Below are 23,711 nucleotides of genomic sequence, written 5' to 3'. Positions count from 1 at the left end.
CAAAGCAGGCCACACCTGGTATTGTTGTTTAATATGTTCTTTTGCACTTCACACTTCCTTCCGATCCGTGTAGCCTGGAGGTGGGGTGTCACCAGGCTTGCCTGGTGGAATCAGGAGGTGTGGCATCCTGGTGACACTCCCGGTGTTCCATTCCTCACCGCTGGAGACAGAGGGGCTGGAATGGAATTAGGAAACAACAGACAAGGGACAAAATGACTAGAGGGACTGACTGATGAGTGAAGTTTGAGGGAACCCACATTTGTCTCCACTGAAGCAAGTCCCGAACAAGAACGTCTGTGACAGCTGTCTACACTGCTGGACGAATAAGGCTGGGGGACAGAGCATCATTGCCGTGCAGCACGAATCAGGTTGGGGGATGATACGAAATTAAGAAAATTCATGACCGTAATACGTCATTTAAAAGTCTCAATTTGAGGGGCGCCTGGGTGGCTCAGTGGGTTAAGCCGCTGCCTTCGGCTCAGGTCATGATCTCGGAGTCCTGGGATCGAGCCCCACATTGGGCTCTCTGCTCAGCAGGGAGCCTGCTTCCTCCTCTCTCTCTGCCTGCCTCTCTGCCTGCTTGTGATCTCTCTGTCAAATAAATAAATAAAATATTTAAAAAAAAAGTCTCAATTTGAGAATATATATTAGATGGATAGCAGAGCTTCTGAATCATAGTATCTTAATGAAAACTTACTTGTGCTTGAAATAAACACTTCCCAGTTTCTCTTACGATAGCCTCATGCTTTCAACTTTTATCTGCAGAGAGTTCTTTCTAGAATTTCCCTTAGATCTCGTACACTGCAGCTTAAACAGTTCACTGCCTCTGGGCTGTTACTGGAAACAGTTCTTTATCCCATCTTAGCTTTTCACACAGGACTGTAGTGGCTGTGGGCATACTCTAGCCATTAGTCACAGCGAACAGGGTGCTGCTCTCCCCTGTACCTGCCTCGGCTTCTCTTTGCACAAGAATTATACCACACTTCTCTCCTGTTTCTTCTTTCGGTGATGTGAACAACCTCACATGGTGCTAATTACTAAGTGATCTATTTTGAGGCTTCACAAGAAAGTGCCAAGCAACTTTGGGAAGGTGGCTTATCCTGTGTGTGACTGTTTTCTTACCCACACAATAAATCTATCAATATCATCTTTGAGTAGTTAGTAATAAATGTAGAAATAATATATGTTAAATCTTGATTTTTAGTGGTCTTCTAGTACATACTCAGTAGTGGTAGCTTTTTTGGTTTTATTATTATAAATTATATTTATAAATATATGTTAACTTCTTCACTGGGTTTATTTTCTCTAAAACTCTTATGATGTAGCAGATGCTCAGCTAATGGATTATTGAATCAGTAACTGAATAAACCAATAAATCAGCACCAAGTATTACAGATTACAGAACATGCATATAGAGAGGACTCTCTTGTGTGTAGCAAAGGCTACTTATTCTCCCTACTGCCCGCTCAGATTCACTCTGTCTTATTGGGCAGGCTGATGTCACCAGAAGATCAATTCTAGATATAGGTTGATACTAAAGACCTTCTGGGGTTAGATTGTATATGGGCTGTCCTTGGCAAACTCCATCTACTTGAAAATAAAGGAAGGGGGCACTTGGGTGGCTCAGTGGGTGAAGCCTCCACCCTTGGTTCAGGTCATGATCTCAGGGACCTGGGATCAAGCCCCGCATTGGGCTCTCTGCTCAGTGGGGAGCCTGCTCTCCACCCTCACCTCTGCCTGCTGCTCTGCCTACTTGTGATCTATCTCTGTCAGATAAATAAAATCTTAAAAAAATAAAATAAAATAAGGGAAGAACTGCATTGGTCCCTGATTTTATCATGCCATTAAAATAAAAAAAAAAAAGAAAATGTTCATGCATCCAAAAAGAATTTATTATGCATCATATGTCAGCAAATGTACAGTAAATTGAAAGCAAATTCCTCAAAAAGACCAGACTGCCTAGATATCAATGCATTTGACTCTGTGCTTCCCTAGATGGAGAGGATGATAACACTATGATAATAGTAACAACTACCATGTTGGGGTGTGTGTGTGCGTGTGCGAGATTTGTCATGGTTCCAGCACCCCTTGAAATTGAATCTGATTTTCCTACGTAACTGGAGAGAAACAGAAGCTTGAGAATGAAACACTTTTCCCCGGGGTTGCCTGCAGCTGACCCGTCACCCCTGGGCTTTCCCTGAGAGTGGTTCCCTCACTCCTAAGCAACAGCAGAGGTTTGGGGCTGCTTTGGAGAGAGGGCTGCAGGCACGGAAATCCGACGGAGACTACCAGTCTGTGGAAAGAATCAGATCATGTGTCCCAGTAGCTCATTGCCAGTTAGGCTCCAAAAAACATCCAAGATGGAGGATTCAGCCTTTGCTATGGTCTCTCCCTTTCATCTCAGGTGTTCCTTCACGTTCAAACACAACACTTTCTAGCAGGTTTCAGGAGAATTAAGCAGAAATACAGATACAGTATTTCTAGATACATGAACGTTGAGAAAGAAAAGCATAATATTCTCTGATAATGGTGAATATTTTTCATGGCCCATACTATCTGGTGATGTGGCTAATCAAATCAGGGCATACATATCAGAAGTACAAACTTTGAATCAAGTGTTTATATAACATTGCCATTGCTCTCCCAGAAGCACATTATTACATTATTCTTAGATGTTTAGGTTTCCAAAATGGTAAAAACTATATGTCTATAGCAGATGACTATACCTTTCATTCTCTAGAACCAGTGTCTGTGATCTGGAACTTGAGAGTTCTTTGAAGGGCAGTATGAAAGGAAGCTTATAAGGGTGTCCTCAGTGGAAGAAGAAGGCCTCCCTCCAGTTCTTAAAATTTGGATGTCAGTCTGTCCCCGTGATGGTGGATTCCCGGTCAATTGCTATAAACTGACAACTGTACGCTTGTTTTTATACAAACCAGTGCTTTTGGCTGCCCGTATTCAGACATGAACCTGAAAAAGGAGGCAACTCTTCATGATCGTCTGAGAGAACAAACACAGGCAAATTTGGAACCCGACTCTTCGCATTCGAAACCAAAGAACCTCTGCGGCTTGAACTTCAATGGAAAACATGAAATGGTGAACAGTCAGCCCAGGTAAGGAACTTTTGAAAATGTAAACCGGAAAGCGAACCATGTAGAAGAGTAAAAGAACAACAGTTTTAATAATAATACCTAGTTCCTTGTGTTTCTTTGAAATGATTGTTCACTGGCTCATGGGATTCATCTAAGGTTTGGTCTTCATTTAAAAAAATACTCTTTATGTCTTTGTTTTCAAAAATTTAGATTCACGTCTTTCTAGATGTACATGTTACATGTGAGCAATAAGAAAGCACATCTCATCTATAAAATTCCCTAAGATTTGCTTTTGCCTTGAGAACATCTTTGTTCTGTGGGATGGTTTCAGAGATGGACTCTTTAGGACGTGGAGTATGGCGTCCGCTCCATCCTACCAGGATTTCCTGTCCTGCCTGATATCTGCCTTGTCCTTGTTAATCCAGGTGCGATTTCTTCTAACTTGGAACAGTTTCCCTGTTGATTCTTTGGTAACACGTGATCCTTCAGTTCTTAAATGCGAACTTAAAGCAACAATTTCCAATTTTCGTTTACATGTTAACTGTTTTCTAGGGAGCTGCAAATGCAACCTTATTTTTTATATGTTTTAACCTATGGCAGGAATTATAAACACAGAAAAATCTGACACTCAGTAAATAGTGGGAGACCAGACAGAGGAGGAGCCAAGAAAGGCTGGTCAGAGAAGCGAGGAGCAGGTGTTTTTCAGACCCTGCTGCAGGCGGAGGCACTCCTGTTCAAGCCCTTCAGAAACTGCAGACTCCCTGAGCTCTGAAGGAACGGTTACTTGAGGGGGGCTGCTGTTTCTCCCCAACCTCCAGAGCCTTGCTCTTTTCACTCAGCCCTGGGTGGAAGGAAGAAGCAGGTGCCTCTCATCATGTGGGAGCCTGAGCTTCCACTGGAACAACTTTCTGCCCCTTTATGCCTTCAGTCCCAGCGAGGCTGCTGCTTCCCTCTCAACAAGACACCTGTTCATTGGGAGAGTTTGGTGCAAAGTTTGGGTTTTGTTTGTTTTGTTTTTTCAAGCAAATGTTGGTATAGCATACTTGGGTGGCATTTCCTTCTTGTTGAGTAGTTGATTTTGCTTCTGCACACCTCTGTGCAGATTACCTCTCCTTTACTGCACCATCTATTTCCTGTAGATACGCATGCCTATTTTCATAGCTGTGTCGTGCATTTTTTATTATTTGTTAGACGCCCACTTCTCTTGTTGAAACTTCACAGGGTCTAGCTGTTCTTTACTGCCTCTTTCCCACCCACACTGTTTACAACTGTAAGTAGTTGAGAGCTCCATCATCCTTTCCGTGTCCTAGTTGAGGGAGAACTTTTTCCTTTCCTTTTTTAAAAACCGATTTCCAAGGAATGGTGTTTATTTATCCCAGAATTATAGAGATCAGTACATCCTTTTGCTCATATTCTTTCTGTTCTGTTACCTTTTTATTTCCCAAATAAAAACTTAGCTTGTGTCTCTTTGTAAACATTTTAGACATTCATCCTCAATGTCAAAAGTCAGAGAGACAAAACAGATCTTTGAACCGCTTCAAAAAAAAAAAAAACAAAAAACAACTGTTAAACCGCCACATTCTCTGAGGCTAGCTAAGCCTTTCTTTTCAGCAAACACGGATATATGGCCTCTCCTCTCTTGAACTCCTCTTTGGAACTTACTCTTTTCAATACATTATTCTATGCTTTACCATTTTGAAGGGGATTTACACTGAAATAGATCAGATAAGCATAATTAACACAGATAGAAAGAAGAAGTAGAGAACGTTAGTTGATTACCACATAGAAAAATCACACATGACCCTATTCTGTGGAATCCTATTTCATGTACGCCCAGTGCTGTGTGAGTAACTGGGCGAGGGGAGGGGAGTCATACCGTGCACATCTTGAATTCCTTCTTAAGCCTTCTTTTGTTTTCCAGTCTCAAGACCAAAGCCCTCCTCGTGCTTCAGTCCCAGTCCACTTTGTTTCATTTAGCCAGCTGTCATGACAATGCTTGTGCAGTATTGGCTGGAGTGCCCACTTTGATTCTACCCCCATCTCTATGACGTCCTGCTCATGGTCTAGAATTCCAGGGAGGGGGAAAAACAGAGCAAAGAAATCATCAAGGAATCATATGTAACACTAATTATGAGCAGAAAAAAATATATTTTAATTCTCTTCACAGTTTACTTGTTTTGGTTTCCTGAGGCTGAGTTTGCTCTAACCCAAATCATTGCTCTTAAAAATCACAAGACAGTAGATATAGGTGGAGGATATTTAAATTCAATCTCTTTCTTCTATCTGTTGAGAATGATTCTCACCTGGCTCATGTCCAAGGATAAGAATGAGGGATAAATTAATGAAAATGAGAGTTACAGTTTCCATCCCCCCTCCCATCCATCCATCCACAAATACATCACTGAGCTACCCACAGGCCTTCTGTAATTGCTTATATGAGCAACACTTGTTACCTTAGAATCTCAGACTTCTGACAACTCAAGTGCAAAATGTAAAATTAATTCTTGACATTCTTCCCAAATCAATTAGATGCTGCCCAGAAATTTAGGGAATTTTGTCTTTTCCCTAATTGCATCCCAGTTTTGTAATTACTTTTTAGAAGTGTATTTGTTTCCATATTAATCTTGGTAGAGGGAGTTATTATTAGTAAATCACTTGATTATGTTCACATTTTCTGAATAGAAGGTCAAGTTTTAAAATTGAGTAGATTATATACTACTAGATGTTTACAAGATTCACATTCATGGAAGTAATATTATATGTTAACACAACTCTTAAAGACCCAGTCTCACAATAGGTCCTCATTACTGAAAGACTATCCTTTTCCCTTTATGCTAATAGAGTGAGAAGTATTACATTCCTGGTGCAGTAAGTACAGGCAAATGATCTTGTACTTGAGTTTCTTTCATTTAGGTATATACTTACTCTAGAGGAAAGGGGATATTTTAAATTTGACAGTTTATAGTTTGCACATACATTACCTTTGAAGCTTCCCATAATCTTGTGATTTAGGCAAAACAGATGTTATTGTCAGCATAGTATTGCCATTTATAGGTGAAGAAATTGATATCCTTAATAATAACTGATTTGGGACCCAAATATAGGTGTTCTGGTTCAATCCGGCATATTCCTGTTTCAGTAAACTAATAATAGTAACACTAGAAGTATCAGTAATAATAACTATCTAATATTAATATCACCCATACTTTGGGCCATAAAACACTGTGTTAAACAGTCTGCATGCATCATGTTAGTTTAACTTGATCCTTACAACAACCCTATGTGTAGTAAGTATTCTTATTCTGATTTTATAATGTGGACACTGCAGGTTCAGAGAGGTTGGGCAGAGTTGGCAGGATCGCACAGACAATTAGTAAGAAAGTTAGGATTTGGGTCTAGAATGGCCTGACTCCAAATCTTACACACGTTTCAACTACGTTAGACTAGCAAAAGAATGTCAGCTTAACACTCTGAAGGGTTTGGCTGAATTTATGTCTAGATGACTTTCTACTGTGTCTGTGATTTTCAGGGTCATCTTGTGATGCATTTATTTCTTATTTCTTGAAAACATTGGAACTATTGGAAGGGAAGAATCTTACCATGATTTCCCCAAACTATTTGTTTTTATTTATAGTATATATAATACAATATCTTCTATCTTGAACACATTTCATTATAATAAACTAAAGGCCTCTCTCTGCAACGTGGGAGTAAAATTATACTCATTAAAACAGTTTCATCATATCGAAATTACTTTGAAATGCAACTGTCCCCTCCCCCCTTATTATCTGTTAGCTGGCTTCCCTGGATCTGAGTGGAGCATTTTTTTTCCAGCATTTCCCAGCCACCTAAGTATTCTTTAATAACTTCTTTTGCCTCCCCAAAGCAGCTTAACATATTCTAATTTACATAATTTGTAGAACACCATTGTTAATATTCAGTCATATTCATACTCATTGCTATTAAGAAAAACCTAAGAGGGACACCTCAGTGGCTTAGTCATTTAAGCATCTGACTCTTGATTTTAGCTCAGGCTATGATCCCAGGGTCATGAGATCAAGCCCCCATTAGGCTCCGTGCTGCTGAGCATGAAGCCTGCTTACGATTCTCTCTCTTCCTCTGCCCCTCCTCCAAGCACGCTCCCTCTCTCTCTCAAAAAAAAAAAAAAAAAAAATCTAAGAAAATGCCTAGTAAATCTCATTTTTCTTTCCCCTAATGCCTTCTATATTATAAATTTTATGCACTTCCCTAAGGCCTATACTGATAATAAAAATGACTGAGGAAGCTATGGTAATCAGAGAGAATGGCGTGTAGTGAAATAGTTCCTTAATGATTCTCATAATAAATTGTGCTGCCGTGAGCCAGCTAGTTTATTTCCACTACTCAAATTAGCTGGCCCCATAAATACCTGCTTTGGGGTCCATTCTCAGAATTAAAACAGTGTTAGTCTGTTGTTTCCTCTATTAACCTTCCAAGTCATTACATAGGTTTTCCTTAATCCATCAATGTTTTTCTCACAACTTCTCACATAAATTCTCTGCTTGGGGAGATAAAGCCTACTCAGTGTCCCACTCACTCCCTATAATCACCCACAATATTGTTTTTATTCCTGGCCAGTGCCTTTGTTCCCATTCTTCCTACTTTATCTACTCCCACCTGTATCTTCTCCCTTCTCAGAGGCTCAGCTATATCCTTAAAGTTTTCTACAGCAGTTCCAGCCCATATGAGCTTCTTGATGTCAGAGAACGCATCGTTCATACACATTTCTGTATTTCTGACACTTAGTATAATGCCTGATGCTCAGTAGGCACTCAACCAATTAAATAGGTTTTGAGCAGCTGCTTTGTGCCAGGGACTTGGTAGGTTTGGGGATATGGATCCAATAAGAGATAATCCCGTTCCATGTTCTTAACACTCCTTTATGCTTTGGTCTGTACTACACATCAATAGCTTGTTTGTCTGTGTCTACGTGGGCCTTCTTCGAGCTTACTTTATATGTGTGCCTCATTTTCTCAAAAGAACAGGAAGCTGCTATAGTGTATGAACCAGTTTTCATTATAGTGTATGAACCAGTTTTCATTTTGTTTTTTCCCTCATTCCTGGTCACATTATAGGTTCTTAGTAAATCTAAGTTGATTGGTTCAGGTGTATTCATTAGTTTGTGTCTTAAAGTCTCAATTTCCTCATCTGTGAGATGAATATATGAGGTGTAGATCTTGAATATAGATATATAGAAAGTATGACTGGGCCTGACACATAATAGAAACTATTGATATCTTTTTCCATTTTTATAAAAACTGTTGATTTTAATGTCTTGCAACTAGGCCAGTTCTAATTTTGTATGTATGACACACCTTTGCCCCCAAAATAGAAATTTAAACCTTTATTTAGTCTGAATTCTTCCTCTGCATCTGAAACGCATTTACACCGCTTAATCAAGTGAGCAGTGGTCAAATGTCAGGATTTTTCCTGGACACCCAGGAAACCTTCTGTACAGGTTGTGGCTAGACAGGAAACCCCCCACCATCCAGACAAACTCCCTCCTTCTCCACACCTCTAGGCACACTCTGAGGGATCTCTAGGGGTTATGACAATCCTGGGGTTTATAGTGGAAAGGGACTCCCAGGATCATGTAGTCTTGCTTCTTCAACAGAGAAGATTACCAGAGCCAAAGAATTAAGTTCCCTATTGACACTGTCATGAATGGCCACTCGAAGCCCTCTGACTTCTGGGTCATTGCTCTGCTCACTCTTCCATACCTCTTCCTCCTCTAGAATTAAGATTAGGTCAGAATAGAACTGGTTTAGGGTAGATGAATGCCTGAATGACACTTAGCCTTGCAGAATTGGGATCCTGACTATAGCTACTTCCTGAAATTGGATTCATTCATTCATTCATTCATTCAACATTTATCCTTTGAACAAATACTTACAAAAGTTGTATTCCAAACTCTAGTGATACAGCTATAACAAAGCAGACAAAAATCCTTGTCTTCCATAAGCTTTCACTTGGTGGTAAGAACATGGCCCAAGCTAGTGAAGTGGTGGGATGAGGTCTTGAACTCAGGCAAGAAGAGTTGGCAGAAGGCATGTTGATTCACTCATTGTATCAACATTTATTTGTTCAGCAAATACATGTGGAGCTTCTACTGTGGCTGAGTGGTATGGCAGGTGCCAAGGATATGGCAGGGAACACAACGCCCCATCCCTGCATGGAGTATATGATCAGGAAGTGGAGGGGAGGAGAGCAAACAGAAGTAAACCATAGACTGTTTGGTGGCTAAGTGCCACCAAAGTAACAAGGGAGTGAACAGGCAACATTTGCAAAGTTTCCGGCAGTTTCCTATCTTAACCTCCTAGAGACCATAAGCAGATCCACGCCATTAGGGCAAAAAGTGTGTGTGTGTGTGTGTGGGGCGGGGGGTTCTGTTGAATATTGTGCAAAATGAGAAGGAGTTGTGTCAAGATCAGCTCAGGAACGTAGACAGTGACAGTGCTAGGGAAAAAGGACTTGGCCCTCATGGGATTCTTCACGCCTTGCTTCCTGTGGCACCTCGTAATAGTCTGGTGGTTTGTAAACAAATTTACACTTCTGTCGGAATGTTATAAAATACTCAATGTATGCCTTAAAAAGATCTTTAAAAATATTTCTCTGAGCTGGTTCTCACGAGGCATTTTATAATTTATTGTGGATCTCTGGATTTCTGGAATCCTGCCTTGGCCCAGCCTCTTAGTAATTAAATGCTTCAGAACAGTGTGTGCTAAGATGTCCATGGTTCCTTGCATAAAGGAATACTGGTGTTCCCGCACTCCAGAAAAACAAAACTTTGTTGCCCAAGCACCAGTGGGCATTTGTTCTCAGCTACATCCTTGATCTGGCTTTAAAACAGTTATTTTCCACTCATTGCAAATAGTAAAATGAGGACATTTAACATGATTTTTTCTCATAACTAAAGAAATTTTTTGTATTATAGGAAAATTAGAAAATACAGAAGAGTAAAGAGGAAAAAAATTAAAAATTAAAAAATTAATAACACTCAGCCTTTTTCTGGTTAAATAACCTAACATATAGCCTGGTAAAAATATGATAAAATTCCCACTGCAATAACTCAGGTAATAGAGAAGTTTTTAGAAACATGCTTTCTCACTCACTCCTCACTTCTCAGTGTATCCTGAGGTTACTTGTATGAATAATAATGTTCTCTTTTACACTTTTTCTGTGTTTATGTATGCATATAGATATTCAGATATACATTCATTTTTTTTTAAATATTACAGTAATTTTATGCTAATGTTTCTCTCAAGGTTGGTTTATATCACTCTGGATAGATTAGGATGCAATCATATTGAATATAGGGGAAAGAGGCTGCGTTCCTGACAGGTTAACATGTCAGTGACATTTTAAAGGACCCTGACATTAAATACTGAAACTTTAATAAAATGCACACATATTTTTATCCCAAGTTTACAATGGCACTCTGAACAAGGCACCTGAACAAGGCACAGGAAGTCAGCATTTGTGGCCAGAAGAAAAATAGTCTGGTCTTGGACTTTTACTTTTATATGGCAAAGTTTTAAAGACTTAAAACAACTAAGTCTGCTCACAAAGAAAAAGAAAAAACAGATTTTCCTTGTCTCTTATGGACTCCCATGTAAAAATATTGTTTGCTGGCTTAAAGTCTGACAATAAGAGATACTAGCTTAAAAATATATTTTACTTATTTAACAGTATGTCATGGGTAATTTGTCATATTCACACAAATGGGTCCAATGCATTGTTTTAAATAACATATCATTTTTCATAGCGTAGACATACTCTAATCTATTCAACTAACTCCCCAATCAACAGATACTCAGGTTGTTTCCAGTATTTTTCCTCCTTAAATAATGCTGCAATAAACATTTTCATATGTATGTTATTTATTGGTGGTTGGTAATGCAGTAGTTTTAAAAGTTGAATTATATTTTATTTATAAACCATACTGTATGATTCTGTCCTTAGAGTCTCATAGGTTCTTGAGTTATTTTACATTACTATAACTAAATTCACATATACAAACACACATACAAGTGTACACACACACACACACACACACACACACAGAATCCATACATACTTGTGTAGAAAGCCCTTGCAGTCCTCATGACACGTCCCCAGCCTGCACATCTCACTTCATCACACACCGCACCTAGCATGCATTATTCCCCCAGCCAAACCTCCACCTGCCGGTGTTTCTGCAACGTTCGTCTTCACACTTCCCTTAGTAAAACTTGCTTGGAGGCCTACACAAACTCCCCTCCTCCTGAAAGGTTTTTCTGATCTCACTGGCCTTTTTAAGCAGAAAATCCACTCCTACTTTGTCATACCAAAGCAGTTTCTCATCTCTACCTGGAGCCCTTTTCTCAATCTGCTTTGTGTGAAAGTTGGCACTGCACCCATCTGTATCTTCTGGTAGATTCTGAGTCTCTTGGTGGCAGATACCATTCTGGCTGAATGTAATATTACCTGCATGTAGGTAAAGCTACATGAATGAGTTTGAATGAAATGAAGGTAGTACCTGCTTGTAGGAAAACCTTAAGGAAACACTGATTGGACCTGGGCAATCCGTTTAAAAAATAAAAAGTCAGAGCTCAATATTTGCCTTTGAAGCCCTATTCTAAGTGATAACTAACTACAGTTAGTTAAGGCAATTTTGTGAAAAGGTAGTATGTAAAACCATCACATGTCATATGTATATTTTTGGCTTTAGAAAACTTTTCCTTTACTGCTAGAATAGGAGTCAGCAAGCCTTTTCTCTAAAGGGCCAGAGACTAAATATTTTAGGCTCAGCCAGTCTTACGATCTCTACTGTAGTTCCTCAGCTTGCCCAGTGTAGTTGGGAAGCAGCCGCGGACAGTAAGTAATGAATGAGCAAGGCTGTATTCTACTACAGTTCCATTCACAGAAGCAGGCGATGGGCAGGATTTGACTCACGGGCTGCTGTTGGCAAGTCCTGTTCTAGACAGCATCTGACTCCATAGACTAATCTGACTTAACTCCAAATTTTGATTTTTCCACTTTAGGTCTTCAGCTTACTGTGTGACTTATTTAACCTCTTTGTGTTTTTCAGCACATAGATATAAGAGTAATACTGCCCCCTTCATGTTAGACATCTAGTTCAGGGCCTAGCATTCACTGAGCCCAGAAACAGCAGCCACTAACTTGCCTTGTTAAAGGTAGCAGCAGCATAGAAAGGGGGTCAGAGAGCATGCAGCCCCCTTTTTTTCACTGGAAGTAGCAAAATCCAAAGGACAAGGCAAGTGGAAAATAAGTGGGAGTAGCAGAGACTATAGGATGACAGTGGCCAGTCTCCCCAACAGAAGCAGTGATTCTCTAAGTTGTGCACTCCTGTGTAGAGGTAATCAGGGGTACATAGACACACACTAGCCTGACATTTCTGCTGCACCAGCAATTGCATTAATAAAAGACTTTGAAGGTTGTTTGGAGCACCTGGAACTATGATGAAAGATATGGGCCAGGTTTCAAGCAGAATTACCATTGAAAGAGTAATACCTGGAGATTTCAATGGTATGGCCTTTTTAGCTAAAATACAAACAAATAATCTTTGGCACATTACTGGCCTAATCATGACCAAACATTTCTGCTGCCCACCGGTGTGCAGGAGACTCTTTCCAGATGCAACACTTCAATCACATTTCCTCTGCCAGCAAGAGGAAGTCCAATACTTGAGAACAGCGTGCAAGGCTCTCCATGACTTGGCTTCAGCTTGTTCTTTTAGCCTCACCTCCAAGCCCTCCTTTCCCTGCACAGTGCAGGTGCGTCGGCCCAGTAGGTTGACGAGTCTCTTCGTGGCTGCCAAACATCCTCTCTCTTACTGTGCTGATGCCTGGTCTGCTGCAGTTCCTGCTTTTCTCCCACCTTAATTTTCTAGAACTTTACAAGCCCTCCAGTCCTGCACGTCTCCGTTCTTTTAGGACCAGACCCAATTTGCATCCTCCACAGAGTTCCCCTCCTGCCTAGCTCCAGGCCGTCTCTCCCTCCAGCTGTCAGGAGCATTCCTGACTCTCCCTTTCTTTTGCTGTGCCTTGTGACACCTTCTTGATGCCTTCCTTCTGTGAGTGCTCCGCAAGCCCTGGACAGTGATGCACAGAGTAGGGGGAACCTGGATTTGGAGTCTGCAGACTTAAGTCTGCATCTCACCACTGACTCACCAAGATGGAAAAGTGGTTTAGTGTCTCTTAGCCTCCGTTTACTTATTTATATCCAGGGTCTTATACCTCTACCTTATAGAGCTTTTGTGAGAATGAAATGAGGGTGAACAGAGTGAAGAGTCTAGGGTCCTTAGAAGGTGCCTATCTCCCTCAAGAAATGTTACTGAGCCTGAACTGATTACAGGGGTTGACTTGGTGTATCTCCCTAGTGATGTAATCACTTTGAAAGCAAGACTGTACTGAAATATGTCTGTGGTTAATGGCAGTGCCTGGAATTTTATTTTAAAGCCACTCAGTAAATTTATTTCATTTATTTTTAAATTGCTTTTTAAAGTCCCCATCAAAGTTATATAAGGCATGCTAGCTTCTATTTTTCAAATTTTGAAGATAGAATCAAGATCTTCATCAGGATCTATTGTAAAGGGATGCTTTTAAGATGGTTTGAAAATCAACTCAGTTTCATCAGATTTGTAAAGTTTGGGGGAATATACCCAAACAAATATTTGCCAAAATATATAAGCAGACTAAAATGGTACTTTTTTCCATTTTATTCTTTGCAAAATGACGACACCATGGCTATTGAGTGCGCACACTGTGCCTCTGGCTTTCCATGTTGACCAGCTCTCTCCACTGCTTAAATCCAAGCCCTCTTTCTATTGCTCATATTCTTTCCTACAAGGAGATAAATAAATCCTGATGATCTGTATATATGCAGAGCATAATGAATATTAAGCGTATTGATTAATGAAAGTATTCCTCACATTTTTGTACACATCAGTGCCGAATAAAAGTTTGCAAACTATTTTATAATACAGAGTTTCGCAAATTGTTCAGTCTCCATTTTGCACGTTGGGAAGCTGAGACCTAAGCTGAGAGTTTAGAGATGAGCTCCAGGGTACAAGCCTAGAGCCTGGATGCAGGTTTTCTCTGCTGAGGGTGCTGGTCTCCCCACTATACTGCAGCTTCACTACCCAGAGCAAGGGTGCCCCAGAAGTAGCTATTAGGCCTTCATTTTAAGATCCACGGTGGGATAGCAGAAGAAATTCTTCCTCTGTGTCTTGCATTTTTGATTAAAAATTATCTAACAGGGGACAACTAGGCGACTCAGTCAGTTAGGCATCTGCCTTTGGCTCAGGTCATGATCCTAGGGTCTGGGATCAAGCCCTGCATCCAGCTCCCTGCTCAGCAGAGAGCCTGCTTCTCCCCCTCCCACTGCTTGCTGCTCCCCTGCCAAATAAATAAGTAAAATCTTTTTTAAAATGTCTAATGGTAAAAATATATATATCTAATAGAATATGTTTTTACCATGACAGAGATTATAAATATAATGTCATAAATAGGCAAAATTACCTCCAATTATGTATAAGTCACTTCGATTCCTGTGTAAGGTTTTGGTGACTGAATCAGTGTCCTCATCTAAAACAAAAATTGAAACAGTACTTGAAAGCTTGTCAGTGAGGATAAAAGAAGAGAGCTGCTGTACAAGTGCAATAGGAAAATGCATTTGTAAAGCAAGCTATTACAATTTTCGTGAAAATCATAAATACATACAGATAAATTAATCAACGATTTCAAGGTTTCTCTACTCAAAATGATACTTAGTAATTAGCAAGACTAGAAAAAGTTTCATTTTAGAAACTTCCATATTCATTACAAACCATGAGCCTCAAGTTTTTAATAAAGTTGCATGACGGAAGAGTTACAAAATTAGTCCTTACTGCATACAGGAGCATTTTAAAAGTTAATTAATTCTCTGACATTCAACTGTGTAACTAAATTACTTTATACAGTTGTTTAAGCACAATGTCTATGTCTATAATCTTCTGATTAAAATAAGAGCTAAAATCATCAGTAGCAGTTACTATTTACCCTCTTGCTAACCATACCATCCATTATCATCCCTGATAGCTCCTTCTCAGAACCTGAAGGGATCATCCCCCAGAGAGTTCTAGAAACTTTCTGCTGTAACAGACTGAAGGGGGGTTGGAGAGGGGAAGAGCTTTCAGGTTGCAGGTTTCAAAGTTAGATTTTCTGACGGAAAATACTTTTTTAAAATCTTAAGCTGAAGAAGAATTGTAACAAGGCTCTGTGCAGCAGAATACCTGCAAATTCACTATTGTTTAGCCTGTGGTTTCTATTTAAATTTGTGCTTCTGTCATGATTTATTCTTACCTCACCAGATAATGAATCTAGATTTTATTTCTGTTCTTTGCCCAGACTTGTACAGCAGGCAAAGTGTTTGAAAATCAAAGGAAAAGAAGATATTGACTTGGATAATCTCTTCAGAGGTAAAAAAAAAAAAAAACAAAAAAAAAAAAACAAAAAAAAAAACAAAAAACAAACACTAGCAAAAACACAGACTATGCTTTTTGTTGTGAAGAATGTCTGATTTGTTTGCCGGGTTGGTTTTATCATTCCAGGAGGGGATAGTGGAAAGAGCTTGACGAGACAAGAAGAGATTTGTGTTCTAGTCCCAACCCTACAGACAAGTAGGTTCCAATACTTCTCCACCCCAACCTCAATTTTCTCATTTTTAAAGTGAAAGGACTAGACTGTAATTTCTGTGATCCTCATTCATGATAAGACAAATCAAGACCTATCGAAGTAAAGGTCTCAGTGGCGGAACTTCTCTGCCATCTGCCTAGGGCATGAAGGAGCATCTCATGGCATTTTTATATGTTGAGGGACTGGGAAATGTATCTAAGTATTAAGACACCCAAGAAAGTTGTTGGGCGGCAGGGGGGTGGCGGGGGCGGGAAGCTTTGTTTAAACTTAAAACTAAAAGCTGAAGGATTATTAGTGTAGGAAAAAGAATTGCATGTTTTCATTTAATTCTGTTTCTTTCCAAATAAGTTTCGCTCTTTTAGACAGAATTGCATCTACAATTTTGAGGTTATACTGTAGCAAGCTAGCTAAGGAATAAGTTTCCCCTCAGTTGTGTTCTTTTAGTGCAATAATTTTTATTCAATCAGATGAAAATATTGGTGACTTGTAATGAGTATCTTATGTCTTCAGCCATAGTAGTTTTGCATGTTTGTATCTCCCAGAACACGGCAGGAGTCCTGTTTCTCCTACAGAGGAAAAGAAAATTAGTGAGTTTTCTGCTGACTTGGTAAAAAATGCAACAAATTAAAACAACTCGGTAGCACTGCACTCCTCTCCAATGTGATTGCTTGTTAGTCTTTTCTTAAGGAGTAAAGAGTGCTTGGCAGTCATTGTCCAAAAAGAGCTCTGACCTCTCTGAGCAGAGCTAACCCATTCACTCCAGGCAGGCACCAAGCTCAGCTCACGGCTGAACGACTCCTGATTCCATCTCAGCCACAAAGGGAGGAGGAATCTTTTCCGAAGAAAATGGAAGGCGGTGAAGTTACTTTGGTTTCATTGTGCATCTACACTTTGCTCCCTAACCAGAAGCATTTCTGGGTAATATCATCAGATCTGAACGTTGCCTTAAATAAAATAAATGACTGATATTTTAGAAACTGCTCCATACAAATGTTCTAATCCATCTTACAGAGCCTCCATTCTGTAAACAACATGTGTTTTGGAGCCGTATAAGGAGCCCTTAAAAAGTGTCAGTGTTTTAATTCATATTTTGACACTTTTGAAAATATCTCCACAGAGTAATTATGTATATGTTCCTGTTAAAACAGATACACAGTCAATTTTGTAATTCACATAGTAAAAGTAGTAATGAGGATCATCCTTATAAAAATAGAAAATATCACTAGTAAAATGCATTTGCATAATGTGAAAGATGAAATCTCTTCTAACTTGTTCACTGTGTACTTATTCTTTCCTGCATCACTTTTAAAAGGTTTATAATGCTGACCAGTTATTTTACCAGCAAAATGAGTTTACTGAGGAATAGCAAGGAATTGTAATTAGGGACAAGCCATCTCTGGTAAAAGCATGGGCAAATCCAGAGAACCAAAGAGAAGAACATTGCTTTATAGAGAAAAAAGAGGAAGTTGCTCTGAATGAAAGTTGTCGCAGAGAAGGGAGAGTTCAGGGTGTGATTGTGACATTAAACAATTATTTACTATTTTGCTTTTATTTTTTGCAAGCCTATAAATCTGAGCATAAATTCTAAGTTCTTGCGCTTATTGTTGTTCTGGGTATAGATATGAATAAACACCTTCTTAATTCATCAGAGTACTTTTTTAAAAAGGAAAATGGGCTAAAATGTGTTCTCCATTTCTCCTATGAGGGGAAATGCTGTACTTCTAATATTTACAGATTGTGCGTACGTGTGTACACATGCATGTGCAGCTTGCGTTTTTCATATCTTGGGTGTGTTTTCAGTTTTTACTTGGAAACATCTTTGTTTCCTAAATCATTTTATTCACAATAGCTATTCCTGGCAGATATAAAATTTAAAAATCTACCCACAATTTTCAAGGATACTTCTTAGACATATGATTGTCTTTCTTTCACCATAATAATGATTAAAAGTAAGATGGGATGGTAGAAATTTTAAATTAGTCATATAACTTTATTGAGGAAAATGTGATTATCTGAAAGGGTGTCTGGTAGTAAAATTGATGGAAGTTAGAGTTTGTCTTCCCAGTCAATAGGTTTGCAGGTAAGCCTGTCAAGTGTTATACATGAGACATGGCAAATTGTAGTTCTCTTCGCCGTCTTTTGTTAAGTAAAATAATGCATGATGATACTGTTGCCGTATCTGCCGTGCCACATCCCTTCTTTGGACTTGAGTTGGGCATCTGCGTGGTGACCTTTCAGGTTTTACCTTCTCTCCATGAATGTTCCACAGATGACTGCACAGAATCTGCTCCTTTGAGTACAAGTTGAGTGAAGCTGATGGAAGCACATTTCCATCAAGTATAAAGGACCTGCTCATCTTAGCGATCTGCCCTTTTGCTCACTTAGAAAGCCCAGAACCAGAGCAGCTAAAACTTAGCTACTGGGTACCACAGATGCATGTCACTGTCTAGGCCACCGCAGTGCCCTGCCCCAGGGGACATCTTTGATATTGTAGAATGTTCAGCTCGAAAACTTGTATTTTAACTGTTTACTATCTTTTGTTCTCAAATGTGTAACTAAGGCTCACCTTTTTACAAATCCAAACATTTCATAAGGCAAAAAAATAACACAATATAAGCATGAAAAAGATAAACGTTGTTAATAAATCCCTCACAGATTTATTTTGGATCTGTAATTCACCTTTTTGTTTTGTACTGGTATAGAATCATGTTTGGTGAACTATAGTTGACTTTTTCCCTTAGCTGCATGATGTACATGGCTCTCATGTACACCTGCTACGTTCTTTTATTTTTTAAGCAATAATTTTAGACAAGTTCAGGAGATTATTCTCACTTAGGCACCATTTGGGTCAAGAAATAGATTCTGAGCAGAAACCTCCCTCGTGTGGTCCGGTTACCACCTCCAGTCAGGACATCACACTTCTGATTTCCATCACTGTCCATTGCTTTGCCCTGTTTTGATCATTTTATCATTGAAATCACACAGTATGTATCCTTTCACATCTGACTTTTTGCTAACATTATGTTTGTGAGATTCATTCAAACCATGGTTTGATTCTTTGCTTATTCTTAATACTGCATATTACTCAATTTTATGAAGATGCCACAGTTTATCTGTCCATTTTAATATTGGTTGCTTTCAGTTTTGCCTTCTCAGCAGTGGTGCTGCTAGAAAAGTTCTTTTATGTGATTTGGTGGATCTGTGTGTACATTTCTGTAGGGTGCAGACCGAAGAGGGAAATTTCTGGGTAACTGAATGGGTTTGCATTTAGGAGCTGGCGTCAAGTATTTTTACAAAGTGGTTGCACCAACACACTCTTGCCAGCACAGTTTGGGACTTGCAGGCACTCCAAATCCTTGCCAGCAGTTACTACTCAGACCCTCGTCTTGGCCAGTTATTTGGGTTTGCAGTACTAGTTAATCATGCTCTTAATTTTGCATTTCCCTGAGGCCAAATGGGCTTGAACACATTTTCGTGTTTATTGGCTATTTGAACATCCTTTTTTTGTGAAATGTCTTTCCCATTTGTCTTTTAGATTGTCCTTTTCTTATTGATGTATAGGAATTCTTGATTTCTGTAAACAAGTCTATTTTTGGTTAGATATATTACAAATACCTTCTCCAGTCTGTGATTTGCCATCTCACTCTCTTAATGGGGCCTTGTGATCGATAGAAAGTCCAAAATTTAATAGGGTCCATTAATCCTTTCCATTTTGGTTAGCACTGCTAGTGTCCTGTTTAAAAAAATTTGCCCATTATATGTTCATGAAGATATTCTGCTGTTTTTTATTCTAGAATCTTTACTGTTTGATCTTTCAGATTAAAAATCACCTGGACAGATTTTTTATACATGACATAGCAAAGGAACCAAGATTCACTTTTTATATGAATATGCAGTTGACCCAGCATCATTTAGTAAAAAAGGCCTTCTTTTCCCCATTGCTTATCGTAAATCAAGTGACCGTGTATGGATGGGTCTGTTTCTGGATTGTGTTCTGTTCCATTGGCTTGTCTGTGCTTGTGCCGGTACCGTACTGGTTTAATTACTATGACTTCTTAACTTTATATCATAAATCCTGATAGCCAAAAAGGCCGCTCCTCCAATTTTGTTCTTTTTCTTTGGGATTGCTGGGCTATTCTTGTTCCTTTGCATATCTAAAGAGCTTGTCTATTTACATACATGCACACACCGCCCCCCCAAACAACTTACTCTGATTTTGACTGGAATTGCAGTGAATGTATAGGTCAATTCCAGGTGAACTGGCACGCTCTCATTCATGAGCATGGTACATCCTTCCTTTTAATTAGGCATTCTTTAATAGTTTTCAATAATGTTAGGCAGTTTCTCTGAGCCAGGGCCTCGTGTGTAATGTGGAATAGAAATGTGATAGCAAGGTATCTTTGTCTCATTCTCAGTCTCAGGAAGAAAGTGTTCAGAAGTTGACTTTTAAATATGAGGTTTACTGTAGTGTTTGTAGTGCCCTTTAATAGGTTGAGAAAGCTGCCTACTCTTTTAGTTTGTGTTTTTATTTTTATGAATAGGGATTGAATTTTAGCAAATGCCTTTTTCTGCATCTATTTGAATGGTCACATGGTTTTTCTTTTTATTTTGTTAATGTGGTGAGTTACAATGATTTTTTTATTTAATTTCTTTTCAGTGTAACAGAATTCATTGTTTATGCACCACACCCAGTGCTCCATGCAATACATGCCCTCCACAATACCCACCACCAAGCTTACCCAACTGCCCCCCGCAACCCTCAGTTTGTCTCTCAGAGTCCACAGTCTCTCATGGTTCATCTCCCCCTCCAATTTCCCCCAACTCACTTCTCTCCATCTCCCCATGTCCTCCGTGTTATTCCTTGTGCTCTACAAGTAAGTGAAACCATATGATAATTGACTCTCTCTGCTTGACTTATTTCACTGAGCAGAATCTTTTCCAGTCCTGTCCATGTTGATACAAAAGCTGGGTATTCATCCTTTCTGATGTAGGCATAATACTCCATAGCGTATATGGACCACATGTTCTTAAGGAAATGTCTTGTTGAGGTTTACCATATTTTTTGGAAAAGTCTGGAAGTTTTATGTGTCTGTCTTCAATGAATTTCAATAAATAAATATTCATGTACCAACACCCCAGTCAGAACTTAGAACCAGTATTTCTTTACCAATACAGGTAGACCTCACCTTGCTGAATATGCAGTGAAATAATTCCAGTCCCCTAACAACACAATTCAGCTTTTAGTTACCACAGTATGTTAACTGTGGACCATTGCACAAAGTGCTAGCCCTTTAGTCCACAAATCACCACCTAACTCACAGATCTGCCTAATGATCAGTGACCAATAATATCTCTTCTTTCAAAGGCTGTCAGTGACTGGCCTGAGCATTTCCGTTATTCAGTTCACATACTGACAGCAAAGCATGGAGGATATGGCCTTCTTGCTCCCAGAGACAAACACATGGGATGTTTTACAGAAGTGGATACTCCATTGGCCCCAACTTAGGAAAGTACAGTAAAGAAACAAAGTGAAAACATTGGAAGTGAAAGTCTAATTAAACGTTCACAGATTTATAGAAAGAGTAGCCCACCCTGGAGATGCTGGCACCGCCCTCGTTTGAGAGACACTAACTGTGCTGCCAGAGGGACTCGGGGAGAACAGACTCTCGGACATAAATGGGAAGCTGCTGGGACAACCAGATGAACATGTACCGTGGGAAGAGCCCTTCACGTTAAAGGGACTTGCAGAGATATTCAGAGCATTGTACATGTGAAAAATAAGATGGTAGAAACTGACCCAAACTCAGAAAGGAGTATGACAATTTACCAAAGCACAGAAACGATGCTTGCTCTGTATCGTACATATAGGACAAGAGGAAAACCAACACTGCTCGCCTCTGATACATTTTTTAGAAAGAAATATAATGCTTTATCTCAATGTTTTTAATGTTTTAAATCACAGTGTACTAAAATTCTTACCCCTTCTATTGTTTAAATCTCCTTATACAACTATAATCAACAGTAAAATATTTTTAATATTTTGATCAAAATTTGCAAAGGTCATAGAGAAATCAGTTTTCCCCATTAATTATTAAGCTCACCTTGTATTTAGCTCATGCTGAGTGAGAACTGTATTTTATAAAGGATGTTTTCAAATATGTTTATAAGAGTAGTTGGTCTGTGAATTTTCTTTCTCATAAAGACCTCATCATGTTTTGGTATGAAGAGTCTGAGGACCTCATAAACTGAATTAATTGGGAGGGTGTACTCTTTTTCCATTTCCACAAAAAATTTTTGGAAGAAAAGTGACATTTCTTTCTTAACTATTTAGATAAATTCACCAGAAAAGCTATCTGAGCCTGGACTTTTTTAATGGGAAAATTTTAATTATAATTCAATTTCTTTAATAGATTAAGTACTTTAGATTTTTAAAATTTCTTACTTTGGACTATGTTGATTTTTTTTCTACTGTGCATTTGTTTTCTCTTTTATTAATTTCTGCTATTATATTTCAGTTTTCCTGATTCCCCTTTTTTTGTGGTTTATTATTATTGTTTCTCTAACTTCTTTAAATGATTGCCTGGATAATTAATTTTTAAGTATTCACTTAAAGCTATTAATATTAATCTAAGATCACTTTCCTACATTAAACTATTTTTGATTTATCAAATTTGATAACCATTTAATTCAATTTTTTTCTCATTTACACTGTGGATCATTTTGTCTATGGGTTGATTATTAATTCCTCACTTCGAGATACTTGTGGGGTTTATTATCTTATCTTCATTGGTTTCTAGCCTTATTCTACAGTGGTCAGAGAATATATTCTGAACAATGAGTTTGTTAATCATGTTATTAGATCTTTATTTTTACTGATATTAGTTTTACTTTTCTTTCTTATTTTTTTGTCTGCTTGTTTTTCTGCTTTTTTTTTCTTCTACTGGTTCCTGAGAGAACTGTGTTAAATCCCTCTTCTATGTTTGTAGAATTAATGATGATTTCTCCTTTATCTATATATATTTTTTCAGGCTGTATTATTAGGTTAATGTAACTTTAGAATTATTTTATATTCCTGATCAATTTCTCCTTTTATCATTTTGAAATGTATCTTTATTTATCCTAGTATGTCTTTCCCTACAGTCTGCTCTATTGGGTATTAATGTTAGCACATCGGTTTTCTCTGGTTAATATTTGGATGGTTAGTGTTAGTCTTTCCATACTTTTATATTCTCATCTCTGTGTTTATATTTCAGTATGTCTCTTGGAAGTGGCATGTGATACTTACTTTGATATCCATCTTAATATAGTAGTCTTTTAATTATTTTAAAAAAGTATTTTAAAAAAGTATTTAATACATTTATTTGCAATGTTATCACCATTAAGGTGGGTTTATAGCTATCATTTTAATAATTTTCTATTTTTCTTAATAGTGTCATATTTATTTTTATATTTCTTGCTTTATTTTTTTTTAATTTTATTTTTTATAAACATATAATATATTTTTATCCCCGGGGTACAGGTCTGTGAATCGCCAGGTTTACACACTTCACAGCACTCACCATAACACATACCCTCCCCAATGTCCATAATCCCACCCCCCCTCTCCCAAACCCCCTCCCCCCATCAACCCTCATTTTGTTTTGTGAGATTAAGAGTCACTTATGGTTTGTCTCCCTCCCAATCCCATCTTGTTTCATTTGCTCTTCTCCTACCCCCTTAACCCCCCATGTTGCATCTCCTCTCCCTCATATCAGGGAGGTCATATGATAGTTGTCTTTCTCCGATTGACTTATTTCGCTAAGCATGATACCCTCTAGTTCCATCCACGTCGTCGCAAATGGCAAGATTTCATTTCTTTTGATGGCTGCATAGTATTCCATTGTGTATATATACCACATCTTCTTTA

General features: G+C 38.6%; 1 protein-coding gene across 7 annotated transcripts in view; it reads left to right on the top strand.

Annotated features, from left to right (window-relative positions):
- L3MBTL4 (L3MBTL histone methyl-lysine binding protein 4) overlaps positions 1–23,711 on the top strand; it is a 465,624-nt gene that overhangs the window by 340,166 nt on the left and 101,747 nt on the right. For 5 of the 7 annotated variants that reach the window (XM_047697687.1, XM_047697681.1, XM_047697686.1 and 2 more), the window contains 3 exons: positions 2,937–3,110; positions 15,518–15,588; positions 15,721–15,789. In XM_047697687.1, coding sequence (XP_047553643.1) covers positions 2,937–3,110; positions 15,518–15,588; positions 15,721–15,789 — 314 coding nt within the window. Of the gene's footprint in view, positions 1–2,936; positions 3,111–15,517; positions 15,589–15,720; positions 15,790–16,568; positions 17,447–23,711 lie in introns of those variants that run through there. The other 2 variants (XM_047697684.1, XM_047697683.1) reach the window with 2 other exon arrangements.

Source organism: Lutra lutra, chromosome 12 (assembly GCF_902655055.1).
Source record: "Lutra lutra chromosome 12, mLutLut1.2, whole genome shotgun sequence".
NCBI classification, from domain to species: Eukaryota; Metazoa; Chordata; class Mammalia; order Carnivora; family Mustelidae; genus Lutra; species Lutra lutra.
This window is presented reverse-complemented; position numbering and strand designations above follow the sequence as displayed.